This window comes from Phocoena phocoena, chromosome 17 (genome assembly GCF_963924675.1).
Source record: "Phocoena phocoena chromosome 17, mPhoPho1.1, whole genome shotgun sequence".
In the NCBI taxonomy this organism is placed as follows: domain Eukaryota; kingdom Metazoa; phylum Chordata; class Mammalia; order Artiodactyla; family Phocoenidae; genus Phocoena; species Phocoena phocoena.
In genome coordinates, this window is record NC_089235.1 from 600,393 (window position 1) to 620,747 (window position 20,355).

A 20,355-nucleotide genomic window follows, 5' to 3' on the forward strand; every position below is an offset into this window, starting at 1 on the left:
GTAGTGGCGCCCGTGCAGCGGGGCTCACTCGGACTTGCTGGGAATTCGAAGCCAGAAATCTGGCCCCTGCCTCTTCCTCACTGCTTTGCAGGGGCTCCTCTGAGGCCACGGAGCCTCATGGGGTCATGTTCCAGACTCCCCACTTGAGTGGTCAGGAGAGGAAGCAGGAACAGCAGGGCAGCCTTTCCTGTACAGCGACAGCAGTGGAGCAGGAAGAGCCAGGACTTCATGGAGACGCGTGTGTCTCCTTCCCAGTCACCTAGTTTCTTAATCGCTTTGATGCGGTACTTTTTTATAATGGAAGAGTGTCTTGGGTTAGGAAACGTTAGGCTGATTCTTTCTACCAAAGCAAGTTAGTTGGTAAACTAAGATCCCTCAATTACTTGAAAAATAATTGTTAAAAAGATATATGATTTAGTCTAAGTCTTCTAATGTTCAGTGTTTAAAGCTAGGACATGAAGCATGTGGTTAGCTGTTCGTTTAATTTGGCTGACTTTTGTCAATATTTTATGCCTTTTAAATCTTTAGTTTCTGTGGGGACATGGGATTTTTTTTTGACATCTTTATTGGAGTATAATTGCTCCACAATAGTGTGTTAGTTGCTGCTTTATAACAAAGTGAATCAGCTATACATATACATATGTTCCCATATCTCTTCCCTCTTGCGTCTCCCTCCCTCCCACCCTCCCTATCCCACCCCTCTAGGTGGTCACAAAGCACCGAACTGATCTCCCTGTGCTATGTGGCTGCTTCCCACTAGCTAGCTATTTTACGTTTGGTAGTGTATGTAAAGGACATGGGATTTTTGACATAATATGACAAGTTTAAAAACAATGCATGTTTGTTTAGATTTATGAAATGAGAATGACATGAAGCGGGTTGTATTTTTTAGTTCAGAGTCTTAGAAAACTCATTTAAAATGTTTTCTTAAACTCCTTGATCTACCTTACTTAACCACCCTTGGCTTCAAGTGAAGGGACACTGCTTGTGACCTACTCAGTGTGGGTCAGCCCCAGGTTGCTGGAGAGGTTTCACACAGTTCCTTTTCTTAACTTCCCCTTTCCTCTGGGTCAAGGGAGCTGCCTCTGGATTGTCTCCAGTTCCCCTCTGACCAATAAAACCAGAAAGCCAATTAGGGTCTAAGCTCTATTTCCCCCCCCCTTTTTTATATCCAGACCCACATTTCGGTACAGCAGTGGTATTTAATATTGTTCTTTGTAGTCATGGGCAGGAGGAATTCACATTAATACTCTTGAGTTATTTAAGTCAGGAAACAAAGTATGATACTAGTTTGCCCACTGTTAGAGATGTGATTTCATGTCCCAAATGACTATAATTTCCAGTGATCATTTTAATATAAGTTAACAGAAGAATAAAGAATTCATATGTGAATGAATTTCATAATATCAAGTTATTTCATAATTACGTTAAAAATAATGATGGGACCTGAGGAACAGAGGAAGGGATACTAATACCAAACTCAACTCTCTAGCTAACGTATCTGTCACCCCTTGGCTGCTTCTGCCACATCCATTTTTAATTCTTATGAGTTTTTCTACCTAAAAGTATATAAAATGAGGTTTGGTGATACAGCAGAATTAAATGATGCTTTCAGGTTCCCTCTAAATTTATTTAATCTGTGCTTTCTCCATTTCTTTTTACATGAAAAGAAAAATAGTAATTCTACAGATCGTTTTCTGATAGATATGAGCTTTAAAAGAATCTTCATTTCTGTTTTCTGTTGTAAATGATCCAAAAATAAGACTGCACCGTTAGCCCATTCTAAATGAATTATATAGTGGGTAAAACATGGTTCCCGTTGAATTCCACATGTGGTTCAATGAATAAAAATTCATTCATAGAGTTAAATTGGGACCTCATTAATGACAAAAATTATCTATATGTTCAAAATTCTGGTTTTAACCTTTAGAAAAGTGTTGATATTGGCAAGGCAGGCTTTTCTCTGGCTCGCTCAACCAGTTGTCGTTTTTATCCTCCAGCCTAGTTCAGTATCGCACTGGCCTTTGTCCATGCTGTGAAATCTTGTGTGTGTCATCTTAACCTTTTCACCAGTCTAGTTTTCCACACTCCTTCAGCTCATTTTTACTTTCAAAGGGGTTATAATTTCCACTTGGGACGCTGGTGCCTGAAGGATGGCTGGCATCAACAGGTGTTCCTCAGACTTCTGTCTTGGCCCTCTTCTCGTCCTGTGTCCCCTTCCTGGGTAATCTGGGGTCTCCATGCCACCTCCGCCGGGACTGCTAGGTGGTCTGGTAAGTCTGTCCTGTGGCCTTTCCTGGCCCAGCCTCAGCACCACCTGCACCTAAGCGTCCTGCAGACCCAGCAGACTCAGCGTGCCCCAGCACCTGCCTGCCCGGGCGCATGAACTGCGCAGCCTTACGTTGGGCTTTCTTGTACATTTTTTCAATCCATCCAGTCCCTAGATGCTAGTGATTCTACCTTAGAACTGTCTCTCAAGTCAGTCTCTCCATTGATCCCATCAACCACTAGTTCAGGCCCCTGTTCCCTTGGGCCTGAATTACTGTGTCAGTCTCCATCTGGTCTCCCTGCCACTGCCCTTTCCTCATTTTCAGACTATCAGAGTCATCATCCTAAGAGGCAAATCTGATGTCACTTGCCTGCTTTAAAAAATTTCCATTGACTGCCTCTTCTGTCAGAGTGGATATCCATCACCATTAAAGTCTCTGGTGAGCATTCTTGGTCAGGGTCCTCTCACAACCCAACCCCTTGCTGTGCCACCTTGCACCCGTCACAGCGCTACATACCTCCTTCCTGTATCACCTGTGTCTTTCATGACACATACTTGACCACTAGGCCTAGTATACTTTTCTTTGTTTGTAGTTATACTTCTGGTATCCTATTGTACTGTAATTACATAAAGTATAGGTAAATCCTAACTCTGCAAAGTGCTACAAGGAAGTGTAGGGCTGACCTAGCAACCTGAGCCATGCCTGGTGACTCAGGATGTGTTTATGTAGTAAATAAATGGTGTCAGTGGTAAATTTTAAAATTCCACGTGACACCAGAGTGCAGAAATGGTCCCAACTCTGCCGGAAGTGAAGGCCCATGCAGGTCACTTGATCTGTGCCTGTTTCTTTACTGAGAAAATTTGACTTTGTCAACCCTTAGGTGATTTCTACTTTGGGATTCTGTGTTGCTCTTTTACCTGTCCCTGTCCAGCGTTCCCGTGTAAAGTCATTCTCAGAGTGCTTCCCCCTCCGGGTCCCTGAGTGTTTCACTTGTGATTGCACTCTCTGGTCTCTCCCTGCACGCCCTTTGAGAGATGATAACTTTTATGATATCACCTCATTTTCATCCGTGAGTTAATCGCTCTTCTTTTCCCTCTCCTCCCTGTTAGTGTTTGTTACAGTGTCCTTGGGAGGAGATAGCACCCAAGACCAAAATACCTGCTTTTCTTTAGTAGTTGTGAATTCACTGTACTCCTCCTGGGACGTGTACTGCTCTGCCTAATTGTAGGTTTTGCCTATTTTGACCTAATTTAAATGGACTTAACTGATGAATTAGAAGTTCTTCACTGGAATACCCTTTATTAATAGTTCTTAGAGAGTGAGAGGGGGTTGAGGGTTGATAGTGGAGGAAGTATCAAGAATAACACAGCAGGACTCCCCTGGAGGTGCAGTGGTTAAGAATCCGCCTGGCAACGCAGGGGTCACGGGTTCAAGCCCCGGTCTAGGAAGATCCCACATGCCACAAAGCAACTAAGCCCGTGCGCCACAACTACTGAGCCCGCGTGCCACAGCTGCTGAAGCCTGCACGCCTAGAACCTGTGCTCCACAGCAAGAGAAGCCACCACAATGAGAAGCCCGCGCATCTCGCAACAAAGAGTAGCCCCTGTTTGCCGCAACTAGAGAAAGCCCGTGCGCAGCAACTAAGACCCAACACAGCCAAAATATAAATAAATAGATAGGTAGATAAATAAATAAATAAATAAAAAAGAATAACATGGCAGTAGGGACACCCTGGATTCTATCAGCACATCAGTAAGTGTATCTACAAGGTTTACAGTGTGTTGGCCTGGCAGTGGGTATGCTCTTCTCTACAGATGCATATGCAATTCTGCCCTTCTTCAGGATTGCTTAGAGGAGGGTGGGTATGAGTTCCAAATTCTAGAGGGCTCTACTAACAACCCCCAATTAGTAATTTGCTATTTTGTAATTGGGTTCTTAAAATTTTTCTCGTCGCATTTATTTACTTTTCAGCTGATGTTAAATTTAGAGAGAGATTTAACAGCCATATGACCTTTTTTAAGGTACTTCGGGGTTTTTTGGGGCTGCGTTGGGTCCTCGTCGCTGCGTGTGGGCTTCCTCTAGTTGCAGTGAGCGGGAGCTACTCTTCATTGTGGTGCACAGGCTTCTCATTGCGGTGGCTTCTTTCATTGCAGAGCACGGGCTCTAGCCGCGGAGGCATCTAGTTGCAGCACGTGGGCTCAGTAGTTGCAGTATGCAGGTTCTAGGGAACGTGGGCTTCAGTAGTTGCGGTTCACAAGCTCTAGAGCGCAGGTTCAGTAGTTGTGGCACACGGGCTTAGTTTCTCCGTGGCATGTGGGATCATCCCGGACCAGGGATCGAACTCATGTCCCCTGCATTGAAAGGCAGATTCTTAACCACTGTGCCACCAGGGAAGTCCCATGTGACCTTTTAGAAGTTGTTTTCAGTGTGATTTTTGGACACCATTTTAATCCTGTTTTCTGAGCCAAAAATATTACCTGCAGTACTATGAAATAAGGTTTTTAAATATGGAAGAGAAGACCTTTCTTTATACTGAGAGTGGAAGGGGTCAGTTTGCACACTAGGTGGTCCCATACACACCACACCTTGGAAAAAAATATTTTTTTCTTTCTCTGTATAGCACAGGGAACTTTATTTATTTGCATTTTTATTGGGGTATAATTGCTTTACAATGGTGTGTTAGTTTCTGCTGTATAGCAAAGTGAATCAGCTATATGTATACATATATCCCCATATCCCCTCCCTCTTGCATCTCCCTCCCACGCTCCCTATCCCACCCCGCTAGGAGGTCACAAAGCACCGAGCTGATCTCCCTGTGCTATGCGGCTGCTTCCCACTAGCTATCTATTTTACATTTACACCTTGGGAAATTTAACGTATTTATAAGCCCCTGTCTCAGCTTGGGCAGCCATAACAAAGTACCACAGACTGGGCGGCTTAAACAGCAGACATTATTGCTTACAGGTCTAGAGGCTGGAATTCTGAGATCAGGGTGCCTGCATGATCTGGTTCTGGTGAGGGCTCTCTTTCTGGCTTGTAGGCAGCTGCCATCTGGCTGTGCGCTCATGCAGAGAGAGAGAGAGAGGAAGAGAGAGAAATCCAGCTCTCTGGTTTCTCTTATAGGGACACTAATTCTATTGAATCAGTGCCCCTGTCCTTACGACCTCATTTAACTTTAGTTTCTTCCTTAGAGGCCCCTTCTTTAACTGTAGGTACACTGGGGGGTTGCGGGGGGGGGGGGGCTTCAGCATACGAATTTTGAGGGCCGAAAACATTCAGTCTATAACATTCTGCCCTTGGCCTTCCATAATTCATGTCCTCTCACATTCAAAATACATTCATTCTACCCCAGCAGCCCCAAAGTCTTACTCATTCCAGCATCAACTGTACAGTCCAAAGTTTCATCTAAATATCATCTAAATCAGATATGGGTGAGACTCGAGGTCTGATTCATCCTGAGGCAAAATTCCACAACAACTGTGAGCCTGTGAAACCCAAGTTATGTGCTTCCAAAGACAATGCTGGGTCAGGTACAGAGTAGACAATCCCGTTCCAAAAAGAAGAAATAGGAAGGAAGAAAGGGGTGATATGTCCCAAGCAAGTCCAAAAACTACCAAGGGAAGTTCTAGTAGATTTTAAGGCTCAAAGACAATGCTCTTTGGTTCCGTGCTCTGGCCTCCAGGTCCACTGGAGGGCAGTGTCGCCCCAGCTCTCTTGGGCCTCACCCAGGGCTCTCTGCAGAGGCGCCACCCCGAGGCAGGGAGGGGCGGCCTCGCCCGCCCAAACCCTAGAGGCAGCCCTACCCTTTGAAACCCAGGAGAACATATCAGCCCTGCCCTGGGCCTGTGGTGAGAGTGCCAGCCCTTATGATCTCTGGATTGCCTTTAGGGTCATCCTTCCCTTTTTTGAACCATTAGCAGAATGGTTCTTTTGCCCTGTTGGAAGTGTAACAGCCTTTCTTCATTTCCTCTGGGTTCTGTCTCCTTCAGTTCAAACTGGCAGTGTTTCTGCTCCTATAATCACATAATCTCTTTATTGAGTGATAGTTTAGCTACACCTTTGGCATCCTCTTCCAAACATGCTCCTTCATTTTTTTGCAATATGGACAGGCTGAGAATTTTACAAATCTTCCTTTTTGCAGAACAATTCCTTCTTCAGTCCATCTGTTTTCTCTTGCATTTTATTGTAAGAAGTCAGGAGGACTCAGGCCGTACCTTTAACATTTGCTTAGAAATCTCTTATAACTATCTAATCTCACGACTCACATGTTTCATCATCCATACGACACTAAAAAAAATTCAGTCAAGCTCTTTGCCATTTTATAATAAAAATTGCTATCTTAGTTTGGGCTGCTGTAATAAAAATACCATAGACTGGTGACTTAAACAACAGACATTTATTTCTAATAGCTCTGGGGGTTGGGAAGTCCAAATCCAAGGTACCAGCTGATTTGGTTCCTGGTGAGAGCCTCTTCCTAATTTGTAGATGGCTGCCTTCTGCTGTGTCCTCACATGCTAAGAGAGAGATCCTCTCTCTTGTGTCTCTTCTTATAAGGGCACTAACCCCATTCATGAGGGCACCATCTTCTTGGCCTAATGATCTCCAAACGGCCCCACCTCCAAACACAGTCAAATTAGGGATTAGGGTCTCAATATATAGATTTGGGGGGGACATAAACATTCAGTCCATAGCAATCACCTTTCCTCCAGTATCCAATAACTTGTTCCTCGTTTCCGTTTGATACCTCACCAGAATTACCTTTAACATCCATATTTCTAGCAAGCACCCCAGACTCCTCCAGCCTCTGCCCATTACCCAGTTACAAAGCTGTTTCCACATTTTCAGGTATTTATTATAGCAGCATCCCACTTCATGGTACCAAAATCTGTCTTATTCGGCTTGGGCTGCCATAACAAATTACCATAGATGCGGGGCTTAAACAACAGACATTTATTTTCTCACAGTTCTAGAGGCTGGAAGTTCAAGATTGAGGTGCCACCATGGTCAGTTTCTAGTGAGAGCCCTCTTCCTGGCTTTTAGGTAGCAGCCATCTGGATGTGTGCTCACATGGCCTTTCTTCTGTGCTCGGCAGAGAGATATAGGGCATCTCTTGGTGTCTCTTCTTCTAGGGATACTCACTAATCCTGTCAGGTCAGGGCCCCACCCTGGTGACCTCATTCAGCCTTAATTACTTTCTTGGAGGCTCCATCTCCAAATACAGCCAGACTGTGGTGATAGGGGTTCAACATACGGATTTAGGGGGGACACAAACATTCGGTCCAGAGTACTCCCTCTTCTCTGGTTTTGTATGAACTTTGCTTAGGGATCTATTGCCTTCCTGGAGCCTTTGTATGCTTTTTCCTTACTTGGGTTTCTTAAAAAATGGGGCCTTCTATTGCCCATTCACCCTCTACAGAACAATACAGGCTACCCCTGTAGAACAAGTCATGGTGACATGCCTGATGATAGCACTGTGACACTGTGATCCCAGGTGGCTGGTGTGCTCTGCTAAATTCTGTTTGTTCTCATTGCTAGGGACTCTGATGAACATTACAGTCTCCTGGTTAGTATTATCTAGTCTTTTTTTTTTTTAAGAGTTGGGTTTCGGATTTCTGTTTCATGCTTAGAATTATTGTGGCTTTTGGCAGAGAATATTTTAAACTGGGTGAAAAGGCCAAAAAAAAAAAATGTAGAATCAAGAAGTGAAAGCACAATTGTTTACAGTTCAGTAAGCAGTTGTGGTTAAGAAATGTGTCTGTTCATCATTGCCAGATGACTTAAAATTTTATGGGGAAGCATAAATTTTAAACAAAAAAGTGCTTTTACAGGGTAAAGATGTAAATTTCTTCAGAATTTAGTTTTTAGGTATTATAATCTAGACCTCCTGCTTAGAGCTTTATGAATTTTATTGTGAAATTATCTGTGAAATGAATCTCCTGGCAGCTTACAGCATTTACTCAGAAACTAAAATTTTGATGTACCAGCATTAATAATAATATAATAATGCAGTTAATTAGAGAGTCACTAACTGAATACTCACAGGCACATAATATTGCTGGGTGTTTGGGATCATTGGTAAAATTAAGCATAGTTGTAACCTTTCAAAAGAAAAGATAGTATAATTGTGTACAAATAAGTACAATTCAACTTTCAGTGCATAGTAATAAAAAAAAGCAGTGGTACAATACAGTGAATAGAAAAACCATCATTTGGATTTGATTTTGGACTGTATTGTTTATTTTTCTTTTTGGAGCATCACTTGAATTACAGTTTAATTTGCATCCTTTGGGTAAATATCAAAACCAATTGAGGTGAGGGAGGTAGGTCAAAACCATCTTGGTTGGCAGTGCAATCAAGAACAGAAAAATAGTCCCCAAAATTCTTTACATCAGTTTGTATTATTCGAGTTCATTCAGCTCTTATATATTTTATTGGTATTTATCCAAGTACAGCACAGAGTTCATGATTTAATAGACTAAATTATTCATTTCATGTGTTAAACTCTTGGTACAGTGGTACAGTGATGACATAAAGGAGAATGATCAACCCTGCTGAATGGAAAAGCAGAACTGTGGTTAGAGAATTCACCTGGGAGATGGTGGTGAAATGCTTTCTTAAAGTACGGGTATAGAAACAATTTAAAGATACTTGAGTAGAAGTGTGGAATTCGAGGGTAGAGCAGTGAGAAGTAACTGGTAACAAAGGTGTCTCTAAACAGTGGACGGTTGTCTGGATTACTCAGTGGTTGGCGCCTGAAGGATTCAAGAACAGAGGTGGCTGTCGTTAAATTTACATGTACCAGAGGGCCACTCTGGAGGGCCTTGTGTTAGGGCAGAGTAGTCAGGTACCAGACTGCGGAGGTCAGTTAGGGCCAGGCTGTAATAACTAAGAGGTATCTCAGCCTTAATAGATCCAACACTGATATCATGACACCACTGTTACCCCTGTCCCTTGCCCCTAACACACACACACACACAGAGAGAGAGAGAGAGAGAGAGAGAGAGAGAGAAACCTGCTCCTCTGTCTGCACAGGAAGCAGGTGTACTTTAAACTCCCCTGATCTCCACCCCTGACCCTTGCTGTGCTGTCTTGCCCTCCTACCCCAGTCTGTGTGTGTGTATGTGTGTGTGTACATGATGGGTGAGGACTGAGGAAAAAAGTAATGGTGGGCACCTGTTGATGATTTGGCCGGAAGAAGAGAAAAAGTACCAGTTTCAGAGAATAGTAGGACATATATTTTAAATCAAGACGCTTTATGGATTAGCCTGTTAGAATATCTATGAAGATAAAGAGAGTAATCATACAGGGAGGATCCCAAATTACTCTGCAGTCATCTTGTGGATAATGAAGTGGAACAGCTTAAAGTTAGTGCAACAATTATATTATGAAAAGTATTTCATGATAAAAAATTACAGATGTTTCTGTCTCTATAGGAGGATGATTTCAGTATTTCTCCCCCCGTACTAACTTGCTTCACCTGGTACTTTCTTTTATAGTTTTTGTTAATTTCTTGTATAGTATTTTTTGTATAAGTATTCATGAATGTTTTCCTCACAATATATATTACTTCATCAGCATAACCCACTGAGGAGGATTGGAATTAACATGCATATAAATGGACCCTAGCCACCTGTGTATTTCAAATAAGTCATTTAAGCCAGGAATCAAAAATATATTTTGTTCTTATATTACTTGCTCGATTCTTTTGTGGCCTCTTGCTCATTTAAAATCAAAGACTTTTTTTTTAGAGTAGTTTGCTGATAAAATAAACCACTCACTCATTCATGCATTCATTCATCAAATGTTAGCCTTTAAGTTAACTATTTGCCATTTTAACTACAGAGTGTTTCATCTGCTCGGCATATGTATGGATAGAAATGACTAGATCCTGTGGTGTATTTCCTCTGTGAATCGTCTGTTCCTGTGTCTTAACCACTTTCGTGCTGTGTTGATATCTGTGCTTTCCATTTGGTCTTCGGGGCACTTCTTCCCTCAGCGTTTGGTTTCTGTCAAATTATACTCTTCCTTTTCAGTGTTGAAATCCTGACTGTGCCCAACCAGTGAGAAGCCTCACTTGAGTCCATTTCTCAACCTGGTGTGCTTTTTCTTTTTCTTTTTTTTTAAACATTTAAACAAGTCCGACGTTTGAGCATAATAAAATAGAGAAAAAAAGCATCCTCAGTTTCCTGTCTTTAACTGCCATTTACCCTCGAGACACTGCAAGTATAGGACTTGTGAGAATACTCAGTTTTGAGCATAAAATTTGCCAGTAATCCTCTCTAACCTTAAGAAAGTCATATGAGCAACTAACTTGTTCAGTTTTCTTATTTGTCAAAAAGGGAGATTAATATCTTCCTTACCTAGTGCATAGGGTTATTGTGGATCAAGTACCATAATAGACTTGAAAATGCCTTGAAAAGTTGATATTGTGACAGTGACTGATGACAGTGGCAGCCATTATTGTATGGGTGACAGACCGGGCCCTGCACTGTAGGCTTTCTGTTCTCTCTCTCTCAATGTTTGCAGTGTTCTTGACTATAGCTGATACTATCTCCATTTAAAAAGGAGGATACTTGTAAGTGTAGATAAGGTATTTGAGGATTTCAGAGGGAAGGAATAGTTGCCTCTGGCTGAGATTCGGGAGACACTTCCTTGACAACATGAAACTTTGGCTGAGTCTCACAGCATTTATGGAAAACTTGCCCCACTGTCACAGAATGGCCTTTTATGTTTCCTCCATCTAACTGCAGAACAGTCTTCTTCGTTTGTAAAACCAGCATCTCTTGTGCTCAGATTGAAAGCTTGCATCGAATGCATAACTTGTCTTGGGTTGTCCCAGGCTCCTTCTCCCTCAGAGGAAGAGGACATTACGCTGCTTACTTTGTGCAGGGAAGGCAGACCACTGGCTTCTCCTCAGGCCTGTGTGGGAGCACATCCTGTGGGAGGGACTTTACGGTGCTTGGTGGAGAAGTGCTGTTCGCAGCCCTGTGTGCATCCAAGATAGCACTCCCAAACCTGTTTAGTCACCAAGCATGCTGTGGTGATGGTCAAATCAGGGTTCATAGTTATTAGATATTGTCAGGAGTTCTCATACAAATCTTCAAAGAAACTGCAGTCAGTAGCAGTGTGACTCATCATAGATATATAGGTATTTCTGCTGTAATACTATTTATGTGTTTCTGTAGTGTCTTGCCTTTTGTAAAATCTGTCAGTGTCTATGTGGACTGTAGGGTTGGGGGCAGACCGCTGAAAACCTATATCGCACATGCCAGTAATTGGTTACCCGAAGGGAGAACGGTGCTGCCCGGGCACCACTGGCCGCTTGAACTCCAGCAGGACAGTGGGTGCTGGAGAGCACGGGCTATGGGGCTCTGGACAGCGGCCGCTGCTGGTGGCCGAGGATAGTGTTGGGGGTAACCCCTGAGCACAGGTAAAAGTTTTAAAAACTCCTAAAGTATGTCCAGAAATTTGCCTGTGGCTAGTGCAGTCCCTACCACTAGGGCTTTTCCCTTTGCTGCCAGTGAGCTGAACTCTACCCACTGCACTGCTGCCCTGCCCAGGAAAAACGGTGTGCTCACCGCAGTGACCCCCACATATCCTGACTTCTTTTCCTGTTCACCAGCTGAGGTGAGCTGCTTTTTATTAAAAAGACACCTGTCGCGGCAGAGCAGGCTGAGTCTTCACTTCCTAGGTAGCACCGTTCTTTCCAGTGTGTTTTACTCTCCATAGTGAGCAGCCCAGCTGAGCCAGCACAGCTTAGGGTGTGCTTGGTCACATCCTTCCCCCTTCTGTTTCCTTCTTACCTTGAGAAACAGTCTCACGATAGACACATACTTAGAAATCATAGTTCCAGATAGTGCTCTGGGGAGATGCCGTGACCTTGCTTCATACATGAACGCTTGCTGAAGGCACTCAGAGAGAGCAGGGCGTGGAAAACTTGGGGTCCAGGGGAAAACGACTAGAGAAAAGTGAAAGGGAGAAAGAAATGGAAACGAAATTAAACTATATAACTAAGGTGCTGGTACTGTTTAAATGTTACTTTTTATACTCACTGTTAACCAGTTAGCTAAAGTGGTAATGAGAGTCATATTGGTGTCTGTTATTAGCAAGGCACTGTGCCAGACACTTCGGTTTTATCTCATTTAATTCATTTATTTTTTTAACTAAAAAGCAGACAGTAATAAAAAAAGTGTATTTACTACCTAGAATTAATAACACATATTAATCTTTTATAACAAACAATACGGCAGATAAGTTTGAAATCCCCTGGGTTCCCTTCCTGAGTCACACTCCTCTTTCTCGCATGATTCAGCAGTTACAACGAGTTTTCTGTGTGTCCTGCTAGTCCATATTTATGTACCTGTATGACATATGTGCCTGTAACAATATTTTATTAGTCTTTGTGTTCAAGAAAAATAACATTATGGGTGTTAGGCTGTACATATCTGTTTACTCCTCTTGTATTTGAGATCTCTCCAAGCTGATATGTACAGATCGGGTCCATTCACATAAGCTTCTGTAGAGTGTCTCTTACATGAATCCACCACAGTTTACCCATTGGCTATGGACTGATGCTGGGTTTCCTCCTCTTACAAACAACACTGAGATGTGCAGCCTTGTCTAGATCTCCTGGTGCATGTGACAGAGTTCCTGGGTACATAGCTGGGATTTCCAGGTTATAGGCTATGCACACTCTCAACTTTATCTATCTTATTTAATTCTTAAAAATGTTAATCGAGGCAGGTGGCATGATCCCCAGTTTACACATGAGAAAAATGAGGTGTTTAAATGCTGTGTAACTTGGCCAACTTAATTAATAAGAGACCCAGTGATTGAATCCAGATCGAATTCCACCCATTTAAATTTAGAGCCCTAACTCCCATCAGTCCACAGAAATCCTCAACTTTGAACGTCCACGATCGTTAGAATACTTGCAGCCGGCCAGTCATACTGTGTCATTTCAAAGTAGACAATCAGAGCAGGTAATGAGGTGGAGAGGACCTGGTCATACTCCTTTTGTTGTGATTTTTGAAAGGGTTCAAGTTTTGGAATGAAAACATGCTTTGTGAAGTGGTGGATCTGGGTTTTCCGTATGTGCAAGACTGTTTCTTTATGATAGAAAACTGTTTCTTATGTTGCTTAAAATGTACATATTAAATGCAACATGCAGGATATATTGATTAAAAAAAAGATGTTACCATGAGCATGTTAGAGTCTGTATTTTACTTTTCAAAGTATCAATATATAGACCATTTTCTCCAGGTGAAAAAGGCTATCTGAAAGTGATTCTCTTTTTCATGATAATTTTATTCACACTTGGACCATATGTCTTTAAGACTTCATTTTTGCTTTTGTTCTTTTCTTCACCTTCTAGGTATAAAATCTGGTATATTAACTGTGAAAATTCTAGAGCTTCATGAGGAATGCACCATCCAAGTTGCAATGTGTGAGCAGTTATCGGGGCTTCAGGCTGACAACTCTTCTCAGGGTGGGGCCCCTGGGACTGGCCTGAGGGTTCTCTTCGCCAAGGAGACTGCACGCTGCCTCCGGGGACTTCCACAAGACATCATCCGTATCTACCCTCCCTGGTGAGTGCAGAGAACTGATCCCCACAGTCCTCAACTGTGAGTTTGTCTCAAAAGACCTTTTTATCAGGAGTATTTTTGCCACTTTATTATACAGTAATGCCAGGGGATGGAGCCAGGATTCGACATAGATTTTATGTAACAGAAGCTCTGAACTGTCTGTGATGGCTCGTTTGTATTTCTGGTAGCAAATTTTTGATAATTTGGCGGGGGTGGTGAGGTGGTGAGGGAGAAACAAGCACATCAAGATTCCTGCTTAAGTGGTGTGTTGTTATGAAATCTGGCTGTTTTTGTTTTTATCGTTCTTAGAAATATAATTTTCGTGAGAGTGATTAAGTGACAATAGGATAATACACATTAATTTAATACTTCTTTGCTAATTACTTTAGGGGGATAAAAATCACGAATTAAGACATAATAGGGTTTGATCTTCAGGGGCATAAGTGGTCATTAGTGGATCAGAAATGATTTTTGAGGATACCATGTTTGTTTTCTTCTGCATAGGGTATTAATTTTTACCACCAAAAGAAGAGGGAAGGTTTGAGCAGACTTGTTTTAAGGGCTGTTAATTTTATTGACAGTTTTTAAGTTTCATTCATCTGTTAAATTCTTAGGTTTGAATTCAACTTAAAGATCTTTAAGTTAAACTTCTTCCCCAGAGGAGGGATCTTTTCATTGTGTCCATAGTGCGTGACCATCAGTCTCTAATTAAATTCTTCCACAGACAAGCTGAGGATATCAGAGGGTAACTTGCATTACTTTATTTTATTTAAATTTCTAAAACATTTTTAAATTGGACAATATAATATACAATATAGAATCGTACACAGATTATAAGTATACGTTTCATCAAGTAATCACAAAGTAAATACATTTCTGTCCAGTCCAAGAAATAGAATGAAGTCCATACCTGAGACTGCAACACTCTCCCCTTTCCTTCCTCTTCCTCCTGCTCCGGGTGACCATGATCCTGACTTCTGATGCAGTAGACACCTTTGAATGTGGGTTTTGTGCTTCTCAATATATTGTTACCATAATAACTCGTAAAGCTTATAGCTGTTTCCACTGCTGACAGTTTCTCAGCAGTCACGTCAATACCACCGTCAACATTTTCATGACTGCACATTATAATTTCTTTACTCTTTCCATATTCTCAGCATATAGTATATATCCATTCTTTTGCTAACATAAATAACTCTTTAATAGATATTCATATATATGTATTTACATATTTCAGGTTATTTCTCAGAGTAGATTTTAGGAACTGTTTTAGTGGATTAAAGGATATACCTTTTTTTTTTTGCTTTTAATTAATTTTTATTGGAGTATAGTTGCTTTACAATGTTGTGTTAGTTTCTACTGCCCAGCAAAATGAATCAGCTATACATATACATATATCCCCTCTTTTTTGGATTTCCTTCCCATTTAGGTCACCACAGTGCAGTAAGTAGAGTTCCCTGTGCTATATAGTATATTCTCATTAGTTGTCTATTTTATACATAGCATCAGTAGTGTATATGGGTCAATCCCAAAAGGGTATACATTTTGTTGTTGCTGTTACTGCTGTGATTTCTTGATACAGTTAAGTAAACTGTAAACCTCATAGTAGAGTACCTGCTGCTGAATACTCAAACTGAATACTTTCTCTTGTATTTATTTACTGATGACAGCTTCTCTTTCGCAAATTGTTTTTCTTAACTTTTACTCATATATTCACTGGGGCCCGGGGGATATTCTTATCAATTCATATGTCTGTTTTGTATAGTAAAACTTTTCTATTTATACAATTATGTTACTTATGATAACAGTTTTGTTTTTTCCTTCCTAATGCTTATGCTTCTTTACCTGTTTCATGTCTTATTGCATTGGCTAGAACTTCCAAATCAAAACTTTTTCACTACTGTATTCCTAGTGACTAGAATAATGCTTGGCCTGTGGTAGACATTCAATAACTATATGATTAATGTTGAGTATTAGATAATCATCAAGATGTTGCCAGTCTTGTTATATTCCCTGTTTGAATGAGAGGATGTATCAATGTATTTCATTGATTTGTACATTCGCTAAGAAGCATTTTTTGATGTTTACTTACTGTATAATAAGCCTTGTGCTAAATAATGGGTAAACAGTATTCAAAATGAATGACAAATCATCTCTGCCCTTAAGGGACTCACTTTATGGTGGAAGAGAAAGGTAAAATAAACATGTGATAAAGACTCTAGGAAGTATAATAATAGAGGTCTGTACAAAGGATGTGAGAGCAGTGAAGAGGTAAGCATGACTGATAGGTCGGTAGGGGGGAGAGAGAGAGAGAGAGAGAGAGAGTGAGTGAGAGAGAGTGTGTGTGTGTGTGTGTGTGTGTGTGTGTGTACTGGGGAGAGAGCAGATTGAGGTAGCTTCCTGGAGTTGCTGATTATCTAAGTTATGAAGGCTAAGTTGGAAAGAACCAAAGAAGGGGCTGTGAGGGCATTTGCAATAGAGGAGGCTGAATTAGCAAAGAACAAGAGGCCAGAGTGGCATGGTGTATACAGGAATATACATAGTTCATATGGATGAAGGGGAATTCTGCAGCAGGAGTGGCAGCAAGTGAGGATGGAGAACACGTGTACAATGTTAAAGAGCTGGTGTGTTAAATCCTCCCTGCTGTCTAGGAAAGGAAGGATGTGATCTTACTCACAGTTTGAAATTTGTGCAGGATAACTTAGAAGGAGGCCAGAGTAAAGGCATCCAGGAGACTTTGGGAGTAGCTCAGGTGTGCGGGAAGATGATAACTTGGACTAGGATGGTAAACAGTAGATTCAGTACGTATCTCAGAGTTGGCAGCAACAGGATGTGCTGATGGATTTGATGTGGTTTGTGAAGGAGAGACAAGAAACAAGATTCCTCTGAATTTCTGGCTTGAGGAAACAAGTGAGTTAGGGCACCATGTAGTAAAATGGGGAGACTTGGGGCAGATTTTGATGGCACAGTCAGCAGTACCTTCTTGACACCAGCAATACCTAAAGCCGTAAGTAAACACAAGAGAGACTGTGATGCCCAAAGAGAAACTGTCAGCTGGTCTGGTTTTCAGTGTAAGCCATGTGTGGTAACTGCCGAGGTAGAGCCCTCAGGCTTGTTCACAGCTGCTTTTGTTCCTGCTCCATCTTTGCCACCTGGGATTCTGTGAGATGAAGAAATTGCTAGGAGTAAAGCAATGCTGAAGGTGGAAGGTTTGTTTATAGGGTGAGATTATCTTCCTGTTATGACAGCCAGTCTTTTCCCACCAAAATTACAGTGTCTTCAGAGGAAATAAATAGAAAAGAAAACTACTGCACTGTGAAAATGAAAAAATGAGCACCATGACAGTAATCTGGATAATCTGAAAAACTAGAGGGAAGAAGAGAAGGAAATCTGTCACTCATGCTTACATGAGAAAGAAGGAGAAGCAGGTGTCAGCTCTTGCTCCATGGGGCACTTTCCCATAGGGTCTTCATAGGAATATGACCAGAAGGCCTTGTGCTTAAATAACATCGGGAAAGGCTGGTTAAATGCGTACTAGTTACTGTATTACAGGAGTGCTCAGAGTATCTAATAATGAAAATGTGCATTATGATTCACAGTAGAGGGAAGCAGAAGAAGAGGGGAGCATACAAACAAGTGACCACTGTCTTCCTAGTCTAAGAAAGTGGATCAGGAGGGCAACTAAGGAGAGTGGTGTCTCAGAACATAGAGCAGGGAGTTCCAGGAACCCACACCTCCACCTAAACAGCTGCTGCACGGGCAGGAACCATGTGAAGTGTGACTTTAGAATTCTATAGAGTTGAACATCTGTGGTCGAGGGAAGATTTTGTGAAAGAATACAGGGAGGGGGGAAGGGGAAGCTGGGACGAAGTGAGAGAGTGGCATGGACATACGCACACTACCAAACGAAAAATAGATAGCTAGTGAGAAGCAGCCGCATAGCACAGGGAGACCAGCTCGGTGCTTTGTGACCACCTAGAGGGGTGGGATAGGGAGGGTGGGAGGGAGACGCAAGAGGGAGGAGATATGGGGATAGATGTATACATATAGCTGATTCACTTTGTTATACAGCAGAAACTAACACACCATTGTGAAGCAATTATACTCCAATAAAGATGTTAAAAAAAAATGGGGAATTTCAGCTGCTGGTAGCAGCGACTGTCCCACATCACCCATCTCCACAGTCCTGGTGCAAAATGCTAGAGCCAGGGTGGGCAGTATATCAGGGTTTGTACTGATTGCTGAATGAAGCTTTGATCACTGAGGCACTGGCACAGAGGCTCGTGGACATTTTTCCAGCCCCTTCACAGGCTGAAGTGGTTTCCAGGAGAGTTAAAGAGACAGTACATGTCTACCTCCCTGCTGTTTGGAACCAAACATTTAAGTGAATCTTTGTCAGGTCTAGCTGATGACAGAGACAATGAAACAAAAATACCACTTTGCTACACAAGACAAGGAGCACACAACTTACAAAATAGTATGGAAAATTCATAAATGGATGAATCCAGCTCTCAGTAAGTTAAGCTTCAGCAGCCCCTGTGGAATGGAAGAATTAAATTCCCCGAGTTACGCCAGAATAATACTGAAATGTCCAATTTTCAACAAAAATTACATTTACAAAGAAACAGGGAAGAATTGGTGCATTCACAGGAAAAAAAATTGACATCACGGAGGAAGCCCGGACATTGGAATTATTAGTCAGGTATGTGAAATCAACTGTCTTAAATATTTCCAGTGAGTTAAAGGTTTACTATATATTTAAAAACTAAAGGAAATCAGGAAAGTAATATGTGAGCAAAATGAAAATATAAGTAAAGATAGAAAAATTATAAAAAGCAAAGAGAAATTCTGGAGCTGAAGAGTATTGGGTTGGCCAAAAAGTTTGTTCAGTTTTTTACATAAGATGGCTCTAGTAGCACTTGTCTTTTAACTTCATTCGAAACAATTTTGTTAGACTGTATGGTGATAGCTGTCATATCGGTGCATTTAAAAAAAACCTTACCAAAATGGGTGAGTTTTTGTGTAGCCATTTTAATATTGAAGATGGAGAAAAAAAGCAACATTTTTGGCATATTATGCTTTATCATCTCAAGAAAGGTAAAAACGCAAAAAAAGATTTGTGCAGTGTATGGAGAAGGTGCTGTGACTGATTGAACATGTCAAAGGTGGTTTGCGAAGTTTTGTGTTGGAGATTTCTCTCTGGATGATGCTCCATGGTTGAGTAGACCAGTTGAAGTTGACAGTGATCAAATCAAGACATCAGTTGAGAACAATCAAAGTTCTACCACGCGGGAGACAGCCAACATACTCAAAATATCCAAATCAAGTGTTGAAAATCATTTGTACCAGCTTGGTTATGTTAGTCACTTTGATGTTTGGGTTCCACATAAGTTAAACGAAATAAAACATGCTTGACTGTGTTTCCACATGTGATTCTCTACTGAAACGTAAGGAAAACGTTCCATCTTTAAAACAAATAGTGACAGGCAAAGAAAAGTGGATACTGTACAGTAATGTGGAACGGAAGAGATAGTGGGCCAAGTGAAATGAACCACCACCAGCCATGCCAAAGCCTGGTCTTCATCCAAAGAAGGTGGTTTTGCGTATATGGTGGGATTGGAAGGGAGTCCTCTATTATGAGCTCCTTCCGGAAAACCAAACAATTAATTCCAACGAGTACTGCTCCCAGTGAGACCAACTGAAAGCAGCACTCGACAAAAAGTGTCTGGAATTAGTCAACAGAAAATGCACAATCTTCCATCAGGATAACGCAAAACCTCATGTTTCTTTGATGACCAGGCAAAAACTGTTACAGCTTGGCTGGGAAGTTCTGATTCATCCACTGTATCCCCCAGACATTGCACCTTCAGATTTCCATTTATTTTAGTCTTCACAAAATTCTCTTAATGGAAGAAGTTTCGATTCCCTGGAAGACTGTAAAAGGCGCCTGGAACAGTTCTTTGCTCAAAAAGATAAAAAGTTTTGCAAGGATGGAATTTGAAGTTGCCTAAAAAACAGCAGAAGGTAGTGGAACAAAAGGTTAATACATTGTTAAATAAAGTTCTTGGTGAAAATGAAAAAATGTATCTTTTATTTTTACTTAAAAACCAAAGGAACTTTTTGGCCAACCCAAATACAATAACTTAAATTTTAAAACTCACTAGAGAGGTTCTACAACAGATTTAAACAAGTGAAACAAAAGATAAGTGAACTTGAAGATAAGACAATTGAACTTATATAGTCTAAGGAACAGAAAGAAAAATGAAAAGACCCTGAGAGACCTGTGGGATATGTCTTATCAAATAGAGAAACATGTGCATTATAGGAGTACTAGAAGAAGAGAGGAAACATCAGAAAAAGTATTTGAAGAAATAATGGGTGAACCCCCCCCCCCGGCCCAGATCTGATGAAAGACATACATATCCAGGGAGGTAAGTGATCTCCAAACACAATAAAATCAAAGAGATCGACACCAAGACATATTGTAGTGAAATTGTCAA

At 41.4% G+C, this 20,355-nt stretch overlaps 1 protein-coding gene across 1 annotated transcript in view; it reads left to right on the forward strand.

The window, feature by feature from the left end:
- Nucleotides 1–20,355, forward strand: part of SPIDR (scaffold protein involved in DNA repair) — a 294,972-nt gene that overhangs the window by 100,975 nt on the left and 173,642 nt on the right. The window contains exon 8 of the mRNA XM_065895727.1: nucleotides 13,645–13,858. Coding sequence (XP_065751799.1) covers nucleotides 13,645–13,858 — 214 coding nt within the window. The remainder of the gene's footprint in view (nucleotides 1–13,644; nucleotides 13,859–20,355) is intronic.